The sequence below is a fragment of the Eptatretus burgeri genome, chromosome 9, assembly GCF_056783735.1.
Source record: "Eptatretus burgeri isolate ZD-2024b chromosome 9, Ebu_testis_v1, whole genome shotgun sequence".
Taxonomy (NCBI): domain Eukaryota; kingdom Metazoa; phylum Chordata; class Myxini; order Myxiniformes; family Myxinidae; genus Eptatretus; species Eptatretus burgeri.
Window position 1 is genome coordinate 67,119,285 of NC_140969.1, and position 24,115 is coordinate 67,143,399.

At 42.0% G+C, this 24,115-nt stretch overlaps 1 protein-coding gene across 7 annotated transcripts in view; it reads right to left on the bottom strand.

The window, feature by feature from the left end:
• LOC147020269 (uncharacterized) overlaps window positions 1–24,115 on the bottom strand; it is a 178,986-nt gene that overhangs the window by 82,039 nt on the left and 72,832 nt on the right. For all 7 annotated transcript variants that reach the window (XM_085895524.1, XM_085895523.1, XM_085895522.1 and 4 more), the window contains 2 exons: window positions 14,814–14,859; window positions 155–214 (listed from right to left, as the gene is read on the bottom strand). In XM_085895524.1, the coding sequence (XP_085751650.1) occupies window positions 155–214; window positions 14,814–14,859 (106 nt within the window). The remainder of the gene's footprint in view (window positions 1–154; window positions 215–14,813; window positions 14,860–24,115) is intronic.

Below are 24,115 nucleotides of genomic sequence, written 5' to 3' on the forward strand. Positions count from 1 at the left end.
AAATTTTTTTTTTTACTGTATTCGAATTTGATCTTCCTATTACTCGTACCTATAACCAGAGACAATGATAAAAATATGGAAAAAATACTTCCATGAAAACTTGCAAAATTAAATAAATAAATAATTTCATTCCTTCCACAAGTGCCATTCTCACCACAAGTTCAGCAAAAATCCCTGCATTGTCTCCCACAAGCAAGTCATCATGGTCCAACTCCTGAGAAAAAGAAAAAAGATAAAGTAGGGAAAAGCAACAGGCAAAGAAAAAGAAAAACGTACACATCCAAAACGTGATTTCAGGAAAAACAAAACAAAGCAAAATTAAAATATAATATAATCATTACTGTCACCTTGCTTTACAATTAACCCAATCAATACTGCAAGCAGAAAATGAAGTCGACTTTTTCCCAGCTTAGAATACACAAAACATACTGACGTGGAACAAAGAACAGGTTTGAATGTCGTTTGAATAAACAAAGGGAGAGGGGGTGAAGAGAAAGAAACATAGCTGTAGGATCAGTGTACAAAAAATATAAAGGTGTGAGGGAGCAGCAGTAAAATACCGTACATTTTAGATAAAGTACAATATTACAAAATTTTCTACAGAGGCTTGTAGCAAGGTATTATGTACACATTTAGGACACGGGGGACCAAAAAATGAAAGTCATATGAAAGAGGTCAAGGTCATATGAAATTAACAAATTGATCAAATTGATCAGTGTTCATTCAGGTCATAAATATATATGCACATAAACTTAACAATAGAAATACATGCTTTGATGAACCAAACTAACATCTTAGGGTTAAAAGTGCAGATTTCTTTAAAACGTTACGTACTTCCTAACGACCTTTGATGTTCTGTATACTGAACACAAACTGGCCTTTGGTATTGATTTTTATATCATAGGGCCATCTTGGTAAACTTATTCTATGGTTATAAAATCAAGCTTATAGCTACCAGTAATTTTGTAGCAGCTTGGTAAATGCAATTTGTTATGTACTTCCAAACACTTTTTGACCCAATCATGGAAGTGAACCTAAAAACTGGTATGTAGTAATGATCCATGTTGAAACTTGCCATTTTAAATAATCACTTTGTGCAGAAGTAAATTGCTATTAAAGATGTTCTATCAGATGCATTTCAAATTTCTGGAATAAGATTTTGTAAGCTTCACTATGACTGGGGGAAATTTTGCAAAATCTGATATCTTACACATTTGAAGGTGCCAAGATATGCAGAAGGTCATAAGAAATGTACTGTTTCGAGGAATTGTTATATTCTTATGTATAATGATATATATCAAACAAAAAATGCATTTTCAACCATTTTGGACAACATATACAATCATACATGTAACCCATTTCTAAAAAATGAGCTATAAAAATAGAAAAAATAGCCTGTGTTTGGATAAAAAAACATGCTTTGTAAGCAACTATATCCATAGGACCCATAGCAAAGTATACATTTTCTGAAAGCACAGACACTTGGGCATTATATAACATTTAGATTGTTTATCTTATTAAAACTGGTTTCAATTTCTAAGCTTTCTCCTCATTTAAGACCACAGTGTACACAATACCATGCTCCAAGCCCAGCCAGAGAAAAAATGATTCCCATGAAGTTTATCTTTGAGAGTCACAAGTCAAGTGAAGTTACAAATCCAGGAAAGACAGATAATTTGAATTCCAAACTGGTCAACCATCTTCCCATGTTGATACAATACTCAATGCAAAATTAACTGAAATTTTTTTTCTCTCTCCAACTCGTTGATTTCAGACCACCAGTTTTGTTTCTGCCTTGGCAATTTCTTTCTTCACATGCTCCTTTGGCCGAGTTGTTCCAATGTGAACTCAACCACTATTGTTCTCAACCCCCTCCAATTTTGATATAATTTGGCATGCTCATTGGCCTTGTTGAGAAAATTGCTGCTGTTGCAAAATACCAGACATGTATTTGAAATGGTTTCTGAAATATTGCATGTCAAGGATTGAACAATAGTTCCATCCTTGCTTTGTTTTAATGTGGTGTGGTTTTAATGCCACATAATACATCTGCTACTGAAAGGAGGGGTGTGTGAGACAGAGAGACAGAAAGAGACTGAGACAGAGAGAGAGAGAGAGAGAGAGGCTTCGTTGCAAAGGGTTCCTGCTGTCATAGAAAAGTAATAAAAATTAAATTGAACTACTTGGGGGAAATTTTTTTTTCCGTTTAATCATAAAGATCCTTGTTTTAAAAGACCGTGTTTCTGGGATTGAGGAAAAAGAAGTGGGACATCGAGCTTTCATGCAGTGGTTCCTGTTGTCAGGAAATAATAAAAAGGGTACCGTTCGAAAGCCAATAATCGATTTACTTGGTTGGAAAGCCAATAATGAATTAACTTGGAACTTTGTGCCCATTTAATCATAAAAATACCTTTAAAAAAGCCATCTTTCCAGTATTAAAGAAGCAGCAGGAATGGGGGCTTTATGCAGCCATTCCCAATGGTAACATTTATTAATTTATATTATGACAGCAGGAACCCTAAATGGCATGGGAGGACACAAAATTATATACATACCATAGTTATACTTCTCGAAGGAATAAAAAAAAGTATATGGAAGGAGTACACAAACAACAACCAGTCACGACATCAACAAGTACGTGTTACAAAACATCCTTTTCGTGTGTTTAACTTCATTTTACACGGTCATTGACACTCACTGATAGACATGCAATATGTTTGTGAGGTACATGATGCTGTCTTTTGATTAAAACGGTCAGTGAAGCGATGGATAGGCACACCTAGTTTTAATCAAAAGCGACATGAGCCTTCACAAACAAGACCAGTTCTTCATTCGACATTTTCATCAAACTTTGGCTTTAATTGACCGAGACAGGTGACTGGTTTTAAATGAAAGCTGATGAGTAGCCCTGTACATTGCTATTCATTTCATTGCAATTGGACTGCATTTACTACCAAAGGTCTTCTTTCCTATCCTTTGGCCTGAGGTCACAAAAACAAGTAATCTTACATTTTGAACAAATTTCCCTTGTTAGCAAGGTCATTATGTGTACATATTTTTTGGAAAAGTAATCAGTGGGCACACAAGAACTTTTGGAGGTATTCTGAGTTTGAAGCAGGCTGGTCCAATTGTTAGCAATATGATGGGGTTCTACTTTGGAAGGATTGCACCAACAAACTGCTTCCAGGAGCGACGGGATTTGTTTTCAGAATTGGCATCCTTTCCCAACCATAATACCCTCTCCCTCTGGCAGAGGGCCAGTGGTTCAAGTACTTGCATGAATCTACGTGTACAGATGAAAATTGCAAGTCATCTCCCCACAATCGCAGGGGGAGAGGATTTTTTTGGGTTTGTTTGCTTTTTCACCGATGACCTGGCCATGGGTAAACCAGACACAAATGCAAAATTTGGTGGAGGTTGGCTCAGCCATTTTGAATTCCTTAAGAAACAAACATACAGATCCAATCCACAGACAATGCCTTATTTTTGTTAGAGGATGGTACCAAGTACCGGAAAGTTCAATTGACAGCATCACCATGCGATCTTGGCCGTTTTCACAAGATAACTGTAGTCAACAGCTTACATCCACTGTGCGAGCTTCTACTTGGCTGCAACTTCATCCTTCGCATGGAGTCAGCAGGTGTGACCAGTAGCAGTTGGAGGTAAAACTTGGCCAGCACATCTGTGCAGTGGACCAGCAGAATGTCAGAATTCCAAGAGTCAGTGAAAACTGCTGCAGGGATGCATGTTTGAAGGAAGCTGACTGACATTTTCTCTGTGTCATGCTTTCTCTGTGTCAGCATTGGTAGTCCAACACTTATCCCTGCCACCTTTGGCCATCATACTCTATCTAAAGTGACAAAAGCCCCTGCAGTTGTCAAATATGTCATCCTTGAACACTGAAATATAAGCCTTGGACTGTGATGAGGCCATGGACGACCAGTCTTTGAAACTGGGATGAATGAGTGAAGCTTCCAAGTTCACACGATGAACCTGCAGCTACCAAACCTTTCCACTAAGAGGTGTTCTTCAGTGCTACACTCTTCCTGAGTACAGCACCTTAAGCAAACTGCTGGCAGTCAATCTGCACCCATTCTTAAAGTTGTTTTGGTGTTATGACAAGGCCTCTGTTGGCTGGCTCATGCAACAAGGCATTTGACAGTGTCTCCCATTCAGGCGCAGGCTTCCTTCCCATGGGATGTTGCCGAGAAGTGCCACTCGGCTGGTACCTGAAAATATGGATAATTCAAACTGACTTGGAATTTTTGATGAAAAGTGATACTTTTCAACAATGTCATTGCTCAGGACTAAGGCACACTGGCTTTTCAAAACATAAATATTTACGAACTATATCAGTGCATCCATACCTGAAAATCATATTGATGTTGGCACAAAATGAAGAAATTCTTTCTGTTCTTGTATTTGGAAGCAGCTCCGTCAGTAAAATAGAAGGATCTTCTTTGGAACAGCCTGGAAGTATGTGCAGAGAAAGTCCAAGAGGCACCTTTGGAAAAGATGCACTGCGACAGCAGAAATAGAAGATCTTTGCTGGAGCAGCCTTGAAGTGTTTGCAGAGAACGTCCAAGAGGCACCTCTGGAACAGATGCATTGCAACCATGTTGTGCTTTACACAGTCAGAGATGATGACATAACTAAGGTGATGTAATTCGTCGTTCTTCCAGTCGTAGCACATAAACACATGGATGTTGGTCTGCAATTGAAGCCCTGGACTGCATTTTGGAGTACAAATGAGTAGTTTTATACAAGGTCCAAGAGAATGAGGAACTCACCCAACTGCAGGTTATTTTTCCTGTCTGGTTTGAAGCATCTCTGTGTAGTGAAAAAGTCATGCTGCAGCGCTACCTCCAGTGTCATACAGGTAAATAGACAGTCATCTGCTTACTTCATTTTCCTAAGGTAGACCTGTCCATTTACACTCACTCTCTAAACAGCACCTCATGCACCATTTCTCTTTCCAGGAGAACATTCAATTCCTCTTTAATAGTGTATGTATTCAGGAATTTGGCACATTCTCGCAAGTGGCACTCCAGAAGAGGAAGTGCAGGTCAGTATTGCTTGGTCATGCTTTTATGACATCAGAGGAATGTTCTGACATCAGGTTGTCCAGCTTGGCACACAACCACAACAACTTGAAGATCTAATACACTGTATGTAAGTGCGCTCATGTGCATGCACACTTGCACACACGTGCTCACAATACAAAACTGCCTCCCGGCCAGAAAACAATCCTTTGGCTGGAGTTTGGCAAGCACAAAGAATCTGATTCACACCATCCCATCTTAAATGAGAAGTGTGACTGAGGTTACAGAAAATCAGGCACTTCTGTTTGTACACCTACAGTAATTTCCCTCGGTTATTTTTCACTGCAGTTGCGATCCTCTTCACTTTTGACTTGGTCTCGCTTTGCGCATTGTGGTTTTTGTTTTTCGAACAGAGAGTGGTCAAGTGATGACTGATGTGTTCATTGTGCTTGTGCAGTCTTCAAATACTTCACCATCAATATCATCAGTTCCAACATTCACTCCCCAAGGACTTGCGCTCTCGTCTTCTACGCCCATTTTTGGTGTGGAGTGCAAAGTTTATTTCCAAATTGTAGGCAGCGGATGAAAAAAACTTTTCAAAGCAAGATGTATGAAAGAGTGAGGATGGGACCATCTCCCAATTTTTCAGAAATAGAGCATAAGCCCAGATTTACCTGTTCATAGCATTCAAAAGGGTTACAACCCAGGTGATTAGAGAAGGTACAACCAGTTCATTTTCCCTTGAAGGGGCTCATTTTGGACCATGAACTGAGAAAGACACTGAAAGCTGTACACTAGTCATACATAATGCTTTTCAAAGGATTGCAACATGCAAGAACAACAGATGCCATCCTGTACTCCACATCCAAGTATGATATGATGGCACAATAATTCCAACTATTGAGGGTCTCTTTATTGTGGGCCCACTCTGATCAATTATTTTGGAATAAATCTATACCAATAAGTGTGTGTGTGTGTGTGTGTGTGTGTGTGTGTGTGTGTGTGTGTGTGTGTGTGTGTGTGTGTGTGTGTGTGTGTGTGTGTGTGTGTGTGTGTGCGCGCGTGCGTGCACGCACCTCTTCCGTATCACCAAAACCATGAAAAACCTAACAGCCTGAAACTTTGCATGCATACTCGGAAAACTCCAAGGAAGTGCAAGAGTGAAAATTGGGTGTTTGGATTCATTAAAACACTCCTTTTGAGGATAATTAACAGCCTTATCTAATTATATCCTTCATCAGGCGCATCCTCGGTCACAGCTCTCTATGGGGTCGAAAGACGTATCCAAGGTAACTTTGCTGGGGTCTGAAGCCGCCATGTTTTTTGGCCTGCTCAACCATGCCCCGACTTGGAACAGGATGATTTGTAAACGAAAAGGTTCCCCCCCCCCCACTTTCCCCACTCATATTACCGAATGCCTGTTCATCAGAGCTAGGAATCGCTGTATACATCTCTTATGTAAGTGATACAGTTTTCAAGTTAGGAGCTTGGAGCAATTTAATGTTTTATATGATATGATTTTCCACGATCTACTCTCACGGACAAAAGTATATCATCAAAATATTATTTCAGTTTTGAGGATCGGATATCGTCCGGACTAAATAAGTGTCAAAATCTAGAGTGAAATCTTATAATTTAAAGAAATAACAAGTCTTATAACTCAGCCAATATACCGATTTACTTTAAGCAAGCAAGGCTAAGCCGATGTACCCCCCTCCTCCATATTTCCACAAGAAAATGTGAAATTTACAAAGCATTTAAGTTATTTTTTGTACTCTTTGGAAAATTTGTCTGTTTCTCTCGGTGGTGTGGTGTTTGCCTACGGGTACGGCCGGGCAGTGTTTGTGTCTGGACGGCTTGGCTCCGGATGGGTCCGGTGGGTTTTGTCTCTGGGCCATGTTTATACTATGACCGGCAGAAAATGGATTTCAGACTATTTGTTTCCATCTTCACTGTTATTCTATGCAGAATCATTTGGATGAGACAGTATGAATCGTAATTAATGCTCCACCACACATCGACCTTCCCTTCCTCTCACCTCACACTGTTTTCCCTTCCCCCACCCCTCCTCGCTCCCACCACCCTCCTCTGTCCTTTCCCCTCCACCTCTTCACTTCCCCCCTCTTTTGTCCCAACCTCTTCACTTCCCCCCTCTTTTTGTCCTCCCCCTCCTCTTTAGTATTCCCATCAGCGAAGCGACGGGTAGTATTTGCTCGAAAATAATGAAAAAGTACAAACCGTGGACTGGCTAATGGGGAGCTTGGTAAAAATTCAAAATGACATGGTTACAACCTCAGGTCAAAAGGTCAGGGAGGGTGAACTTTGATAAAGAAAATAGTGCAACTGCAATCAATGGATAGGCCGACCAAACAGCTTTTGTTTAAGAGCAAAATTATCCCTCCAGTTATGCAGCCCAAAGTTCGAAAAAACGTGTTATGTGGTCAATATTGAAATAGCAATATCGGTGAATCATTAACAGTTAGATTATTTCAGAAGCTACTTTACCTCTGGGCCCGACATTTTGCAACAATAACTTGCTGAACAAGGACAATGTGTATCAAATTTCAACAAAATTTAAGGTGTCTCAGGTCCACCCTCCAGCTCTCCCCAGCTCCAAAAGTATAAACACATTCTTCCCACAAGCCCTGCCCACCCTTACCTAGTTGTATTTCCAAAGTCTAGGCTTAATGCCCACATGTACTCTTTTGTTCCTATCTTCTGTTTGCAGAACTGCCTTCACCACCATATCATGGCACCGCCCCCCCCCAACCCCTCATCTTCATAACGTAATATTTTGTTCACTTATTATCTCCACCAAATCCGACCCTCTTACTTGCAGGTTTCTGAATGTCCTCCCTTCCTCTCCTCTCCTGTCCTCTGTTCTTGTTCATTCACTTGCTTGTTGGGTCCACCTGTGGTCCCACTTCAGCACTGTGCATTTCCTTTTTATGCCTGGTGTTGGCTTCATGGTTCGGGTGGTGGTCTTGGGATCCTCATGTCCTGAGTTCAAATCCTGCTCAGCTGTTGAATTAATACCAGGTGGGGTTAACTCGGCCTGTCATCCTTCTGAGGTCGGCAAAATGAGTGCCAGCTTGCTGGTATCCTGTGTCGGAGTGGCGACCCGTCCAGGATTGTGCCCAATAGCCAAGGAGACTGCTTAGGCAGCACTGACGCTCTGCACAGAGTATGGTCCCAATGGATGGATGGATGGATGGATGGATGGATTTCCTTTTTGCCCTCTTTCACATTGCTCTTCCATGAGCAAAGAATGGACACGATAAGCCTCAGACATCTAAGCCTTCTGGCATTCAGCCCTGTTCACCAATAGCCTTCAAACTATTTTCCTCAAACAGCTGGCCAGGTGACAACCCATTTGATGTTCTCAACTTAGAACACTGAAGAAAGTGTTCAACCACTGTATGGCAATGAAGTACAGCTGCCAACTATGGGTTGGTGATGCTGTATGCTACCTCGCAGTCCATGGAGGTGGTGGTTTCTCAACAGGGGACTACAAGCAGTTTGACATCCTTGCACTTCTCTGCTGCCTCTTCCACTTTCTGCCCTCTTCTTCAACCGTACCAGTTCAAACAAATTTAGCCAGTATTCCACATTTTCTTACCGTAGCCATGTGTAAGCATTCAACTCTTGCACCCTTCTGTTTCACGAATAACCATATATGCATTAGGTGTGCAAATATGATGAAATGTTTGACCCCCTCCTCCACTAACTCCACAGCCAACCTTCTACCTGTATGTACAAAAGATTCCTCCCTCCCTCCCTCCCTCACACCTTTGCTTTTCTCTTTCGCTTCACCAACTCCTTTTTCTTCATTCTCACCTTCCTCATCTTCACTTCTCACAATCGAAAAGCCCTCCCAATAGCTTTCTTTTATAATACATATATGGATCCTTATCATGCTGGGCCATGATTTCCCAAGAGATTTGACGAAAAAAATAAACCAAACAGCACAAATGAAGCAAATAAAACATGAAGGGTGAAGCAAAGCCGGTCAATCATACAATGAAGAACAAATCGGTGCTTTCAATGGATAAATATGCCACTGCTCAAAACAAATTACATCCTAGGTTTTTAAATTGAAAAAAAAATTTCATGGTAAATTGGACAAACAAGCTCAAATGAGCTAAGATCCTCGTTCTTTTAATGATGACGTCATAAAAACGAATATGACATCATTGTGATGCATCAGGTTTGCGATAAATTATCTGTGCTAATGCCCGATTTGATTTCCGCAAACAAAATTCAAACAGCTTGCCTAGTTTCGGAGATAATGGTATAGGCGATTTCCATTAGCGGCGATATTATGATGTCAACTTTTTTTCTCAGAAGAATTTCCAAAATCGGAGATGGTTACTGCCTGCATGTGAGCTTTCTGCATATACATGGCAAGATTCACGAAGATCCGATGAAAACTCTGGGTTGTGAAACAAAAAATGTCAAAAAATAGGAATGACGTCATAAAAATTGATATGACGTCAAAGTGATGTATCATATGTGCGGTAATTCATCTCTGCTAATGCCCTGTTCGATTCCCGCCAACAGAATTTTAAAAGCTTGCCTAGTTTCGGAGATAATTTTTTCGGCGATTGCCATTAGCGGAGATATTTTGACGTCATAACTTTTTTTTCTGGGAGGAATTTTCAAAATCGGAGATGGTTACTGTCTGCGCAGGGTATTTTTACATACATATGCCAAGTTTCAGGAAGTTTCGATGAAAACTGTAGGCTGTGAAACAAAAATGTCCACAAGAAGAAGCAGAAGAACAACAACGTGAGTAAGACTTGGAGATCCTCCACGAGGATGTAAAAAAACCACAATGTAAATATATTTTCCAAATATACCATATTGGAATGAAAATGTCTAACTTTAAGAAGGAATGCATGCCTGAATTTTTAATTAACATGGTGAAACATCATATGCAGCACATGGCTACTAGTTGGATAACTTCTAGAGGTCAGGGAAGGGGAGGGAGGAGGTGGAAGTCGGATGGGGAGTGCGGGAGTGGCTCTGCGCCAGATGCAGTGCCCTTTGTTTTGGGCAGGAATTTAGAATTTGATCAGGGTATTAGCATTGAATGGCCAAAAGGTACCGGCTGCCAGGAAAGACGGGCAGACGAGACTCCAGATTAACACTCATCCAATGAGTGACACACTCAATGACCTGCAAAATATCAACGTGACAGTTTTTATTTGGGTTGGGAATTAAACCCAGATTAGATAGCCAAAAGGCATGATGCAAGAAATAACCTGGTCAACCCCATTCCTAAATAAATCAGCCTTTTTGATCATTTTAAAAGATAAAGTAAACCACAAGTGCAAAATTGAAAACAAACACAAAGAGGTTGTGATGAGAATAATGCTTATCGATTTGTTTTTAATCCTTTTACGAGTGCAGCAAGTAATGAGTGAAAAGTGAACAAAGCTGGCTCAACACTGACTAGAGCAGGACAAGGTTTTGAAAAAAGGAGAATTTGATTGATGGCCATGGTAGAACTAACAACACACCAACGTGTTTGATCAATCACTGTAGACTTATTCATTGCACGCTTCTTTGCTTGTAACCGTCTCTTATTCGCCTGTCCCCATTACCCCCACAGTTATCAGGGGATCTATTGGATTCAATGATCGATTAATTTAGCTCCAAGATGTGAATAAACCGATTGTCTGTCCATGCAATATTTCCAACAAAATCATTGCTTCCATGCTCTCCAAGTATACCTCCATGTCAGCAGCCAGTGGAAAGGTGAGTTTGCCTTGGTGAGTGAAAAACTGATAACTTACAATCTTGGAACAAACATGTTCAATTTTATGATATTGGATCTAAAAAGAAATTGTGCATGCCATCCGGTGTTGCAGGCCAATCGATTTGAGTTTGTCCAATGTTATTTTTTAATGCAATGTCTTGGAAAAGCATAATTTTGCAAAGAAAAACAACGTTTCAGACTTCATTTTAGACAAAACAACATCACATGAAGTAATATTGTGAGACTTCTCGATAAAGAAGCAACTAACACTCCAACAACTCCGTGGGAACAAAACCCACTCCATGAGAGTACCTCCGGTGCAACTGGCCTCGGCAGGGTAGCTCACCAGATCACAGGATTGGGGCAAAGCCTTTGGGACCCCCACTCTTTGATGGCAGGAGGAAAACCACGGGGTAACCTTCCCAGGTCAGATTGCAGTCTTGTGTATCGGGGTGGTGCTGCGGTGTCATCCACCAGACGGCAGGCTCCTTGGATTAACCTGAGGTGATCCCTTCGGGTGGGTGCCTGAAATGTCCTATCCCGAAGACAGGATGATCAACTGTCTCTGTTACCTGAGCTCAAGCATTTGAACATCGGTATTGCAGCACTCTCTGAGGTTCGGATAACGGATAGTGGCGAGATCATGGCGGGTGGTTACACCTACTATTGGTCTGGTCACTATGATGGTTACCATGCCCAAGGAGTTGCTGTAGCTGTGTCCATGTGATAATTGAGGTAGCACCGTTCAACGAGCATATTATGAGACGAAAGATTCGTCACTCCTTGGGTGTCATTTCCCTGGTCTCTGCATAAGCTCCGAACGAAGCAAGTGATCTCATGGTGAAGGACACATTCTTTGCACACTCGAGTCTGTGGTTGATCAGTGCCCCAAGAGAGATACTCTTCTAGTCTTGGGGGATTTCAATGCATCGACTGGAACCGATAGGGATGGTTATGAGACATTTGTTGGTTCCCATGGGTCTGGAACTGTGAACCAGAATAGCACCAAGATCCTTGACTTTGCAAGAAGTCATGGACTGAGGGTGGCTCGTTCATGGTTTCAGCGCCCACCGACTCGTCGCCGGACTGGAGCTGAGGAGTTTGCTAACAGCTGGGTGGGGATTGGGGGTCTGGGTGCTTTGGGGAATCTTGAAGAGTTGTGGAGTGTCTTCAAGACCACCATAATTTATGTTGCCGGTGGATGGCTTGGAACTCACCGCCGGGCGAAGAAGAAGTTTGTCTCTCAAGGGACACTGGATACCATTGACCAGTCGCAGGGCCAGGCTTAATAGCAGAGCTGAGCTGTTCAGGGAGTTGAGGCATAAAACTGTACGTGCGCTGAGGGTGGACAAGGAGGCCTATATGTGAGGAATCTGTGAGGGGGTAGAGCATCACCTGTGGCCAAGTGATCCTCATCCTGCTTACAGGGGAATTCGCACATTGCGTTCCTCCAAGCCTCTCCCTCGGTTTACCGCAGTTCGAGCGGAGGGTGGTGGGCTCTTGATAGATGAGTCCAAAGTGAAGGCCCGCTGTGCCGGGTACTTTGAGCGGCTGTACCAGGCTGATACACCAGCTGTTGGGTTGGATGTCAGGGGTTTTACTATCCCTATTGTTGACCCTCCAATCAACTGTGATCCAACTTCATTTGTGGAAACACAGGCTGTGGTGAACCAGTTGAAATGGGGTAAAGCTCTGGGATCTTATCAAGGGTGGTGGAAATGCTGCACTCATGTCATTACATGCAGGTCTATGCTCTGCTGAGAACACAGGTAACATCCCAACTGATTGGAAAAGGGGGCCTTGTTGTCCCTCTCTAAAAAGGGAAGAGTGATCGCCAGGACTGCAACAACAACTGAGGGGTGATGCTGCTCTCAGTGCAGAGCAAGGTCTTTTCTCAGATAATTCTTGATAGGGTACCCAACCATCTGCTTGAGCACCAGCGCCCAGAGCAGTCAGACTTTGCACCAAAGAGGTCAACATTTGACCGTATCCTTGGTCTTCAGGTCCTCACCGAACGCAGACAAGAGTTTCGGCAGGGGCTGCTTGCAGTTTATGTTGATCTCTGTAAAGCGTTTGATTCAGTAACTCGGGATGCCCTCTGGAGGATTCGTGGTCTTTGTGTGGTGCCTCCAAAACTGATCAATCTGATGTATGAACTATACTCTGGTACTGAGAGTGCTGTGAGATGTGGTGATACCATCTCCGACTTATTTCAAGTTATTACTGGGGTTCGTCAGGGGGTGTGTACTGGCCCCCAAACTTTTCAGCACTTGCATGGACTGGATTATGGGGAGGTTGTCAGAGATCAAGCTGCAGTGCATCGTTTGGGAATGTCAAGATCTCTGACCTTGATTTCGCAGATGATGCAGTCATCTTAGCGGACACTCTGGATATCCTTTTGGGGGTCCTCGAGTTGCTGAATGAGGAGTCAGAGCTGCTGGGATTCCAGGTTTCCTGGGTCAAAACTAAGATCCAGGCTTTCAATGACATGTTGGATGTTACTATCGTGTCTGTACCCATTTGTGGTGAGGATGTTGAGGTCACGGAGAGATTCACTTACCTTGGCAGTGATATTCATGTCTTTGCTGGCTGTCAGCCAGAGGTCAATAGACATCTGGGTCAGGCCTGGGGACTCATGGATTCACTGGATCATGGAGTGTGGCACTGTCGGTACCTGTGCAGAAGGACGAATGTCCGAGTCTTCCATTATTGGTGCTTTCATTCTTGCTCTATGGATGTAAGACTTGGACTCTTACCAGGGATCTGAGATGGAGACTTAATTCCTTTAGTACCAGGTCTCTTCAGAGAATGCTTGGCAATCGCTGGTCGGAATGTGTCCAACAAGCGGTTGCTGAGAGAGACTCAAATGAAATTTGTTGCCTGCATAGCCCGTGAGCGTCAGCTGCGTCTGTGTGGACATGTGGCTCGTTTTCCGGACGCTGATCCTGCTCACCAGATTCTCTCAGCGAGGGAGTCTCTTGAGTGGAGGAGGCCAATGGGCCAACCACGTGCCTTGTGGTTACAGCAGGATGATCAGCATCTGAAGGAGATGGGGATCGGCCAGGCATCTGCCTGGGGGATGGCCAGACGGAGGCCCCTGGAGTGGACGGAAAGTGGACGCAGCGACGCGCTGCTCCGGCACATGCTCCCATACCTGACTTGACCTGACCTGACTCCAATGACGACTATCAAACAAAGCAGTACCTGTGTTCAAATGAAACGTGATTTTCGTCAAAATAAAATAACATGCCATGTCTGATCAATTAATTACACCTGTTAACTTTATAAACACTTTCCATTGTCACCCTTACACAGTTCTCAAGTGGTAACAGCTTCATGTTAGAGTTCCAGTACTTACAATGTATTTGAACTTGACAATGCTTGTGCATTTTTGAAAAATATTTTGGTGAATAAAACTAAAATTAGTCATTGGCATCCACAACCATTCTTGACCACGCTGTGGAATGTCGGCTGAGGTCCTCACTTTTTGTTTGTTTGTTTCTTCCGCCTTCACTTTTTCATCTTTGTTCTCTTTTAAATTTGTTTTCTCCACAACAGCTTGAGTGATTGAAACCAAACTTTAAACATCGGTGCGGTTACCCATGGAGAATTTTTCAACAAAGTTACATGATGATTGGATGGAAAAAGCAACTGGCATTCCAAAAAAAAAAATCTGTTTTTCGTAAGCAACGGATGCAGGGTGTTTCACGTATCAGAAATAAATGGCCTCAACCAAACTACTTGATCACAAAAATGTATATGAAAGGGGGAAAGGGATGGAGTGGAGTTGTAGAAGAAAAAAAGCTCATAAATGCACGGAATGCATGAGATACAAAGGACAATGTGTATCTCATGCATACCGTGCATTTGCAAGGGAAAGACCTGAAAAGTAGATTGTAAGTAATTGCAGCTACAAGATACACAAGAAAAAGATGCCAGGATTTCCAACCAAACTGCATTACAACTTATCTCTTCAGCATAAGCCTTGACAAATAAAAAAGTTCACTCACCGGGTTGTCTGGCCCATGAAGGAAATCATTCAATGCCTGAGGGTCCCTAATGAAAAGAACAGGATTCATCAAAGAAGTTAGCATTAAAACAGTCTCAGTTCATATCAATTACATCTTGTGTACACAGTGCAGGTTCTCAATCAATTGGAAACACAAAATCATCTCATGTTACCAGTTTGCGCAATCCATTTTTAGAACATCAAATAGCCACAACTTCCTTCGGATATATGACACTTGCAAATTGCATTGTGTTTGCAAGTTTTGATTATCTTTACATGATGATGTCATCAAAATTATTCTCAAATACATTGTTTGCAAGAGTTGACATTAAAAGTAATTGAAAAATGTTGCAATTTCAGCCACATTAGAAATGGCAATGAGAAAGGCACTTGGTAGAGCGCATACCTCTGCTTCGCAATGCCCGATCCACGAGAACATATCTGGCCCAATACATATTTGAAATATCATGTTAAATATCGTTTTTGGACCTATCTCTCAATGGTGAAGAATCACTTTAAGAATTAAATAATTTACATATCCAGATTCGGATTCAGATCTTCACCAAAATCGAATCAATTCATCGTTGTCACACACCCAACACAAACACCAAGTTTCATCTGAATCCAGACACAACTTTTTGAGATACCGTGCTCTATATCATTTTGGCTCTGTCTCTCAATGGTGAAAAATCACTCGAAAAAGTCGAGTAGTCGGATCCGGATTCGGATCTTCACCAAAATCGAATCAGTTCATCCTCCTCACACACACAACCTGTCCACAAATTTTCATTTGAATCTGTCCACAACTTTTTGAGATATCCTGCACACAAACAAACAAACAGACAGACAGACAGACAGACAAACAGACAGAAAGGGGTGAAAGAAAACAACCTCCTTCACCTTCGGTGGCAGAGGTAAAGGTTAATAAAATTGAACAACATTTCATATTCTTTATTACACCAATCACAGACTGATAAAATTCATCCACGTGAAGCTCAAGCAACCAATCAGGAGCAAATACAACACAATTGTGTAATGTTTACAAATGAAAGTATCAAACACTTTTCCAAGAAATTAAGTGTGAAAGTTCACAGCAAATTCGAAATCCTGGAGGGAAAAACTTGAGCTAAGAGTCAGGAGGATAGTTCCAAATATGACTGAAGAAGGGGAGGAATGGACAGAGGTGACTGTTAAGTTTATACTTAGAGGGTGACAAGAAAAGGCTTTCCAGAAGAACCACATCCAACCTGGAGAGGCACAGCTTGGGCAATAGAGATGGTTAAAAAAAAAGAAAAACCCAAGAACTGTTTAAGGCAACCAACTCATCAATGGTAAGCTCGAAGTAATGACGTAAAATTTCAGTCACCACATGAGGAAAGGCATAGCTTCCATTGCATAGTGCGTGCTCGGCGTACAGTGACGAGATTGATTGGGCTAGCATGACGAAGGTACCAGTATGAGGAGAGGCCAAAGGAGACAGGACTTTACACAAAAGGAAGGAGGTAATAATGAGGAGATTTGATAGACACGTTTAAGACAATGAAGGGTACAAACAAGAGTGTAGAAGAGTTTTTGGCAGATTGCACAGTGATACCAGGGGCTGGAGCCTAAAAGTGAAGAAGAGGATGGTTAAGCCAGTAGTAAGGCAGGGGTCTTTCACTCAGAGTAGTTAATGCATGCAATGGTCTCTCTGGAAAGGTAGTCGCAACAGAAACAGTAGATAGGTATATATTGGAATTATATAGGTACCAAGAAGTATTGGAGATAGAAGGGAAAAGGGATATTTGCAGGACTTGCAGCTTGAAGATGGGTGACAGTATACATGTGTAGTAATTGTGGTGTCTGTGAGAGGGTATCATCAAAAGGTGAAAGTGTGACTGGTGTGTTTGTATCTATACTAATAAATGTCAGTGTGTGTGTGTGTGTGTGTGTGTGTGTGTGTGTGTGTGTGTGTGTGTGTGTGTGTGTGTGTGTGTGTGTCTTCCATAACTCTAAAACCATGACCTAGCATCCTGAAACTTTACATGCATACCAAGAAAACTCCAAGGAAGTGCAGCATTGAAAATTGAGTGTTTGGGTTAAACACCCCTTTTGAAGACAATTAACAGCCTTAATTATATCCTTCATCAGGCGCATCCTTGGTCACCGCTGTCTCTGGGGTCTTAAGGCATTTCCAAGGTAACCTCGTTGGGGTCTGAAGCCACCATGTTTTTTGGCCTGTTCATCCTTGCCTCAACTTGGAACAGGCAGCAACGATTTCTGAACAACAAAGTATTTTTTCCACTTTCCTCACTCATATTATCGAATGCCTATTCATCATAGCTACGAATTGCTGAGTACATTGCAATGCTTATCAACGCCCAGAGACATCAGCGTTCATTGCTTTGTTTCATTTCCGCACATGTGATCACTGCGAGAATCTCGTAAACTAAGCAGAATTACAAAACTTAAGCTCCAGAATCGAACTCAGATGCAGTTCCGACACTAAGAAAAGTGTTAATTTGTCCAATTTGGACATATTTGACCTTTAGGGTGCCTCCGGGAGGTGTATGTTTAATATGACGGTTCGGTGATTGCTAATCGTGTGCCAAGCAAGTTGTTTCTTATCAACCATTTCGTTGGAGTGCTTAAGCACTCTAACTGAATCATGTATATCAATCGACTTGAACAAAGGTCAGAGGCCAATCACGTGCGTTGTCGGCCACGTGTTGTTCTGCAGTGCAACAGGCGGTGGCTGGCTTGCTGATATAATGTGAAATTTTATTTTCCACGATGGTTCACCTTTTTGTGTGTTCTTCCATTATACGACCTGTCACTGGCATAGATAAATACAAATAAGAAAATTAAATGTTTCGTTTTTAAAAGTTTCTTCAACCGTTTCGTGGATTGTGTAGTGAAACCACTTGGTTTGCGTTCTTCAAGCTTCAATCAATGGGCGATACCGTTGTTCGATACCAGAGGTAGGAAAGCAAAATAAACTAGAACCGCGCTTAAAAACTGCTAGCAGTGATGACCAGGTACCCAGCCGTCCGCCTTTGATACAACATGAGACTTAAATGATAGTCGCAAAGTTTTGCATCGATTGGATAAATGGTTCCAGAGAAAACAATATTTAATATTGTTCTTGAATCCAACATGGCTGCCAAACCATGTGACCTATCAATTAGAAATTAACAAACTTATATTCACTACTCGTGTGCAATACGTATGTGAAGTTTCCCCTTCATCTGACCAGCCGTTCTGGAGAAGATGTTTGAAGGTTTGAAGGTAAATTCAACATGGGCACCAAACCATGTGACCTGTCAATTAGAAATTAACAAACTTGTGAAAAGATGTCTTGGGGAAAGTGTGTGTGAATTTTTGCTTCAATCTGTCCATCCGTTCTGGAGAAGAAGATTTTTTAATTTATTAATTTTCAATCCAAGATGGCTGACAAACCATGTGACCTATGACATCATCAATTTACATTCTGCCTCCAATCCTGTAATGGAATACAATTGTGAAGTTTCGTGTTAATCGGATAAGGTGCGTTTTTCTATCCAAGATGGCCACCAAACCATGTGACTTGTGACGTCATAATTTTCACCATGTATGCAGACATGATTGCGGATGATAGTTGCAAATTTTTGCTTCAATAGGTTGTGTGATTCCAGAGAAAACATCATTTAATATGTTCCTTGAATCCAACATGGCTGCCAAACCATGTGACCTATCAATTAGAAATTAACAAACTTATATTGTCTACTCGTGGGCAATATGTATGTGAAGTTTCCCCTTGATCTGATCAGCCGTTCTGGAGAAAAAGATGAAGGTTTTAGGGTAAATTCAAGATCGTCGCCGAACCATGTGACCTATCAATAAGAAATTAACAAACTTGAAAAAGGACCGCATGGGGAAAGTGTGTGAGAAATTTTGCCTCAATCTGTCCAGCTGTTCTGGAGAAGATTTATAAAATATATTAACTTTCAATCCAAGATGGCTGACGAACCATGTGACCTATGACAAATTTACATTCTGCCTCCAATCCTGTGGTGGAATAAATGTGTGAAGTTTTGTGTAAATCGGATAAGGTGCGTTTTTCTATCCAAAATGGCCACCAAAGCATGCGACTTGTGATGTCATAATTTTTTTTACTATGTATGTAGACATGATTGTAGATGATAGTTGCAAATTTTCGCTTCGATAGATGAAGCAGTTCCAGAGAAAACATTATTTAATATTTTTCTTGAATTCAACATGGCCGCCAAACCATGTGACCTATCAATTAGAAATTAAACTTGTGAAAGGATGTCTTGGAGAAAGTGTGTGTGAATTTTTGCCCCAATCTGTCGAGCCGTTCTGGAGAAGAAGATTTTAAAAATTTAGTTATTTTCAATCCAAGATGGCTGACGAACCATGTGACCTATGACATCATAAATTTACATTCTGCCTCCAATCCTTCGTGCAATACGTGTGCGAAGTTTCGTGTTAATCGGATAAGGTGTGTTTTTCTATTCAAGATGGCCACCAAACAATGTGACTTGTGACGTCATAATTTTTACTATGAATGCAGACATCATGGAGGATGATAGTGGCAAATTTTCGCTTCGATAGGTTATGTGATTCCAGAGAAAACAATATTTAATATTTTCTTGAATCCAACATGGCTGCCAAACCATGTGACCTATCAATTAGAAATTAACAAACTTATATTCCCTACTCGTGCACAATACGTTTGTGAAGTTTCCCCTTGATCTGACGAGTCATTCTGGAGAAGATGTTTAAAGTTTTAGGGTAAATTCAAGATGACCACCAAACCATGTGACCGATCAATAAGAAATTACCAAACTTGAAAAAGGACCTCATGGGGAATGTGTGTAAAGTTTCGCCTCAATCTGTCCAGCCGTTCTGGAGAAGAAGATAAAAAAAATCTAAACAAGATGGCTGCCGAACCAAGTGACCTATGACGTCATAATATATTTTTTCTACGGTGAATTGTTGTGCAGATGAGGCTCAATGAATTTCAGATATTTCCTATGCAGCGTTGTACCTAACGAATTTTGACCGATGACGTTACGAAAAATCACCAGTGTTCCCCATGAGGAGCTTATTCAAATGTACTAGCATACACCCATGCTCCGCACGGAGTTGAATGGGTGGCAAAAGGTGGATGAGGCATAATAGTTGATGTTATGGGAAGCTGGGAGGGTGTCATTAGGGATGTGATGCACTATGGTTACCTTTCCTTAGTTTTCTAAAGGAGCTCCCTGTAGATGACATTTTGGGTGAGTATCTTGTTTCTGAATAGTCCTTGTGAGGAATTATTGTCCACTTTGGTAGATATATAGGAGTAACCTCTTGCACGTGAAAATGCAACATATAGTTGGCCATGGGAGAATACAGGGGCTGGGAGGTATATTCCAAGTTTGTCAAATGTTTGGCCCTGGGATTTGTTTATGGTCGAGTATGCGAGTCTGACTGGAAATTGCATCCTCTGCAGTGTAACTTGAAGGTTGGCATCTGATGGGGCAAGTTTAACATGATATAGGCCGAGCCCTGTACTGAACAGGAGCAGTGGAGGGTGACCGAGAATCAGAATGCAAATTTCAATGAACGGCACTTTTTGGCACACATCCGACGATCGAACACCACTTGGACGCTTTAATTTGAAGATCACACACGCAAGACACAACACAGGTAATAATGGCGGTTGAGAAACGTCAAATTACGCGCAGACGTAAACAGAAATAATTTTTTTTTTTTAATAAATCTTTACTTTATATACAATGTTTCTTGTTACATTTTTTGTGTCAAATTCACCTTCTGAGGTAGTCAGCATGTGCAGAAGAGGGTTTCACATTGCAGATGCTGTTTTCTAGGAGTGGCATTACACCTCTCCGTGGTGACGGTCTGTCGACGACAGACGTAATGACGTCAGCGAATGACCGATGATGTCATGACGGAATTATGCCTCTCAGCGGTGACGTCACACGTTGCCATGCAAACGAACATAAAAATTAGAAAAATCGCCCAAAATTCCCAAACGTGTACGTCTGGCGCGATCTCACATAGCCCATGCTGTTCATTAGACCACAGAGCATCCGCATGCCGAAAGTGGCGACAATCCGTTTGGCAGTTTTGGAGGAGATACAGTACGTCAAATTACACACAGACGTTAACAGAAGTAATATATAGATGAAGCGAAAAAAATTTCATTGGACCGTTTCAGAGATACAGAGGTTCAAAGTTTATTGGTTTTTTCAAGATGGCGCCCATACCATGTGACCTATGACGTCACAATTACCAATTAAGTTTGCTCTCAAAAAAGATACATACTATGGTGAAAATTGTGTCGATCGGACTTATCGTTCCTGAGATAATGGTTTATAAAGCGAAAGAACCCGCAAATTGCCGGCGGAAGAAAAATAATAATAATAATAATAATAAAGAAATAAACAGAGCAAAAACAATAGGTTACCCAATCCTGACTGGGTACCCCAATAAGAAATAAACAGAAGAAAAACAATAGGTTACCCAGTCCTGACTGGGTACCCTAATTATATGATCACAATGAGTAAAAAATGTTTTCAGGAATGAAGTAATGAATTGCGACATCAAGGCAGGAAAGCCGAGAGGTACGCATGCTCGCTTCGTGCAGCCTGGATTTGAATGCCGAGCCGGCTGTAAACTATGATCCCGGTGTTTCACAGGCAGGGCGATTCATCAGTGTGTGTGCCGTCTCTCGGATGGATGATAAACTGGGCGTCACATCTTCCGGAATCTCTCACCCCTCTTCCTCCCTCCCTCACCCCTCTCCCTCCCTCCCCCACCTCTCTCCTATCCCTTCCTCCCTCACTTACCCCTCTCTCTCCCTCCATCTCTATATATTGTTGTGGTGCCAGAGTTCGGTGGCAAGGACGACCGCTAGACGGAGCAGTTGGGCCGTCTCCCACCGAACACCGGAATTGAAGGTCGTCACTCCGGATAACTCCGAAGTCGACAGGTCGCTTAATGGGCCGTGGACGCCAATATTTCGACCGTATGGTTAGGGTCTTTTTGTCTGATTCCAATTTACCTAAGTAGCCGCACGATCTAGCTACCGGGGAAAGCATACCCTCGGCCGGCTTTGTCCGAACCGAGTCGCTGTTACCGACTCGGATCCGGCGTAACCGAGCAGGAATTACCAAAGCCGCGCCGGCCCAAAATGACAATTTACGGCACAATTGGCCTTCCTGACTCTCAAGCACGAACCATACTGGGTCAATGAAAGAAAGCATGGACAACGAACTGGAACATTTAACAGTTATTTATTTACAATGTACGAGGGAGGGAAACACAGAGCAGACTTAACCACGAATATGATGTAGGCAAATGTACAATGGCAATCACTTAAACTATTTCTACTTATCAGACTGGCCACAGACAGAAACACACACCCAAAAAGAAATGGACCTGGTGGGTCTTTATTCAGCCCTTCAGCTCAGAATGGAAGGTGAGCTGAGGGCCAGAGTCTGGCCAGGTACCTGGCCGCCTCGTGCGGTTTCAGACTCCAACCTACCACGGTGGGACTCGAACCCATGACCCGGAATCCAACTACCCTACGATCCTGGCTGCCACGAACGACGATCGACGACACGAGCACCACGGAACACCTCCGCCACGACCACCGAGGAGCCCCGAAAAAGACCGCAGACTGCCAAAAGACCCCCCTGAGACAGCTCGCCACCTTTCTTATCCCTCCCCGCGGGCAGGTGGAGGGATCTGCCCTGAGGTAACTCACCTCCGGATTGGTCGGGGGGCATCGGGCAATCGGTGTCCTCCCCTCATTGGACGAGGCGAACATTCCATCTGGCTGGGGCGGAGTCGGCCCTGAGGTGATCTCATCCCCAATTGGACGAGGGGAACATTCCATCTTGCTGGGGCGGAGTTGGCCCTGAGGTGATCTATCGATATGTCTCGTCTCCCCTCTCTCCCCTCTCTCTCCTCTCTCTCTTTCCAAAGGGTTGTATTTGCTACTTCCTAATAGAACAGGCTTTGCACTTCCCCCCTCCTCTCCCCTCCCCCAACATCAAAATATATATATATATATATATATATATATATATACATATATATATATATATGGCACTATAATAATAATAATGAAAGTACTTTTTTAAGTTTTAATATGACTTAAAATTGCATACACAAGACCCCTCCCCAACCCTACACACAACAGTGAAATTAAGTCTGCTTATTAAGTAATTTTATGAAGTTAATTTTTCTGAAGTTGTATGATTTAAAGTAATTTTACATAAACAGCCTGGTGGATTTCTTTTTCATCTGGTGTTGGTGTGGTGCAGGCATGATGTTCTGAATGACCTCCTGCGTCAAAGCTCCTGGCAGGGAGATAGGTGGAGCTTGGCTGCAGCCTCCGCATTCCCAGCGAACACAAAACATTTTCACAATATTTGAAAGGTTGTAGACATCTGTTATGAACATTATTTTGTAGGATTTTAAAAACATTATGAGAAAACAATTCATGGTTAAAACGTTTTTAGAATGTTTGGAGGTTTACAGTGTTATAGGCAATATCATAATGACGTTTTAAAATAATGGTACTGAATAACGTTTTTACGATGTTTTGAAAAACCCACAAAATAATGTTTTCACAAAGTTTGGCATAATATTTTTATGATGTTGCAACATTATTGTGTTAGCTGGGATGCTCTGTCGGGAATCAAACCAATTGCATTTAAATGTTTTTGTTCTGTATCCAGAATACAAATTTATATCCAAAGGGGTCCAAGTCACTGCTGGAATACAATGCATTTAGTTTGTTCATACTTGTGCTTCTGGAGCAATATAGCTGCAGTGAAAATCGCACCCACCCTTCTTTTAGGCTATACATTCATCAGTAAATCATGAAGTAAATTGTGCATCTTTGTTCAGCTATTCAAAGCACCACCCCAAACAATTCATTGCTCATCTTTAACCTGAGAAACTGGATTTCTTAAATTCCTCCCCTGTCAGCTTTACTCCTCTTTCCTACCTTAAATAAGATTAGTAGCGGGCAACAATTGTAATCTGGGAGTAAATAAAATCCCATGGTGTATCCTGCAGATGGTGGTCCTGGCTCTGCAGTGCGGCATGTTGTTAGGCCTCGGATGCCATTTCCCTTGCTTTGGTTAGTCTGTGTGTTTGGGGATGTAGGCTTAAATTATATATTTTGGGACAATGTAATTTATTTCCCATCCAATGGGTTTCAACGAGCAATTTCTGATAATCTACAGATGAAATTGGATGATACTCTGAATGGTCACGTGATGTGGAAGGGTTGTTTTT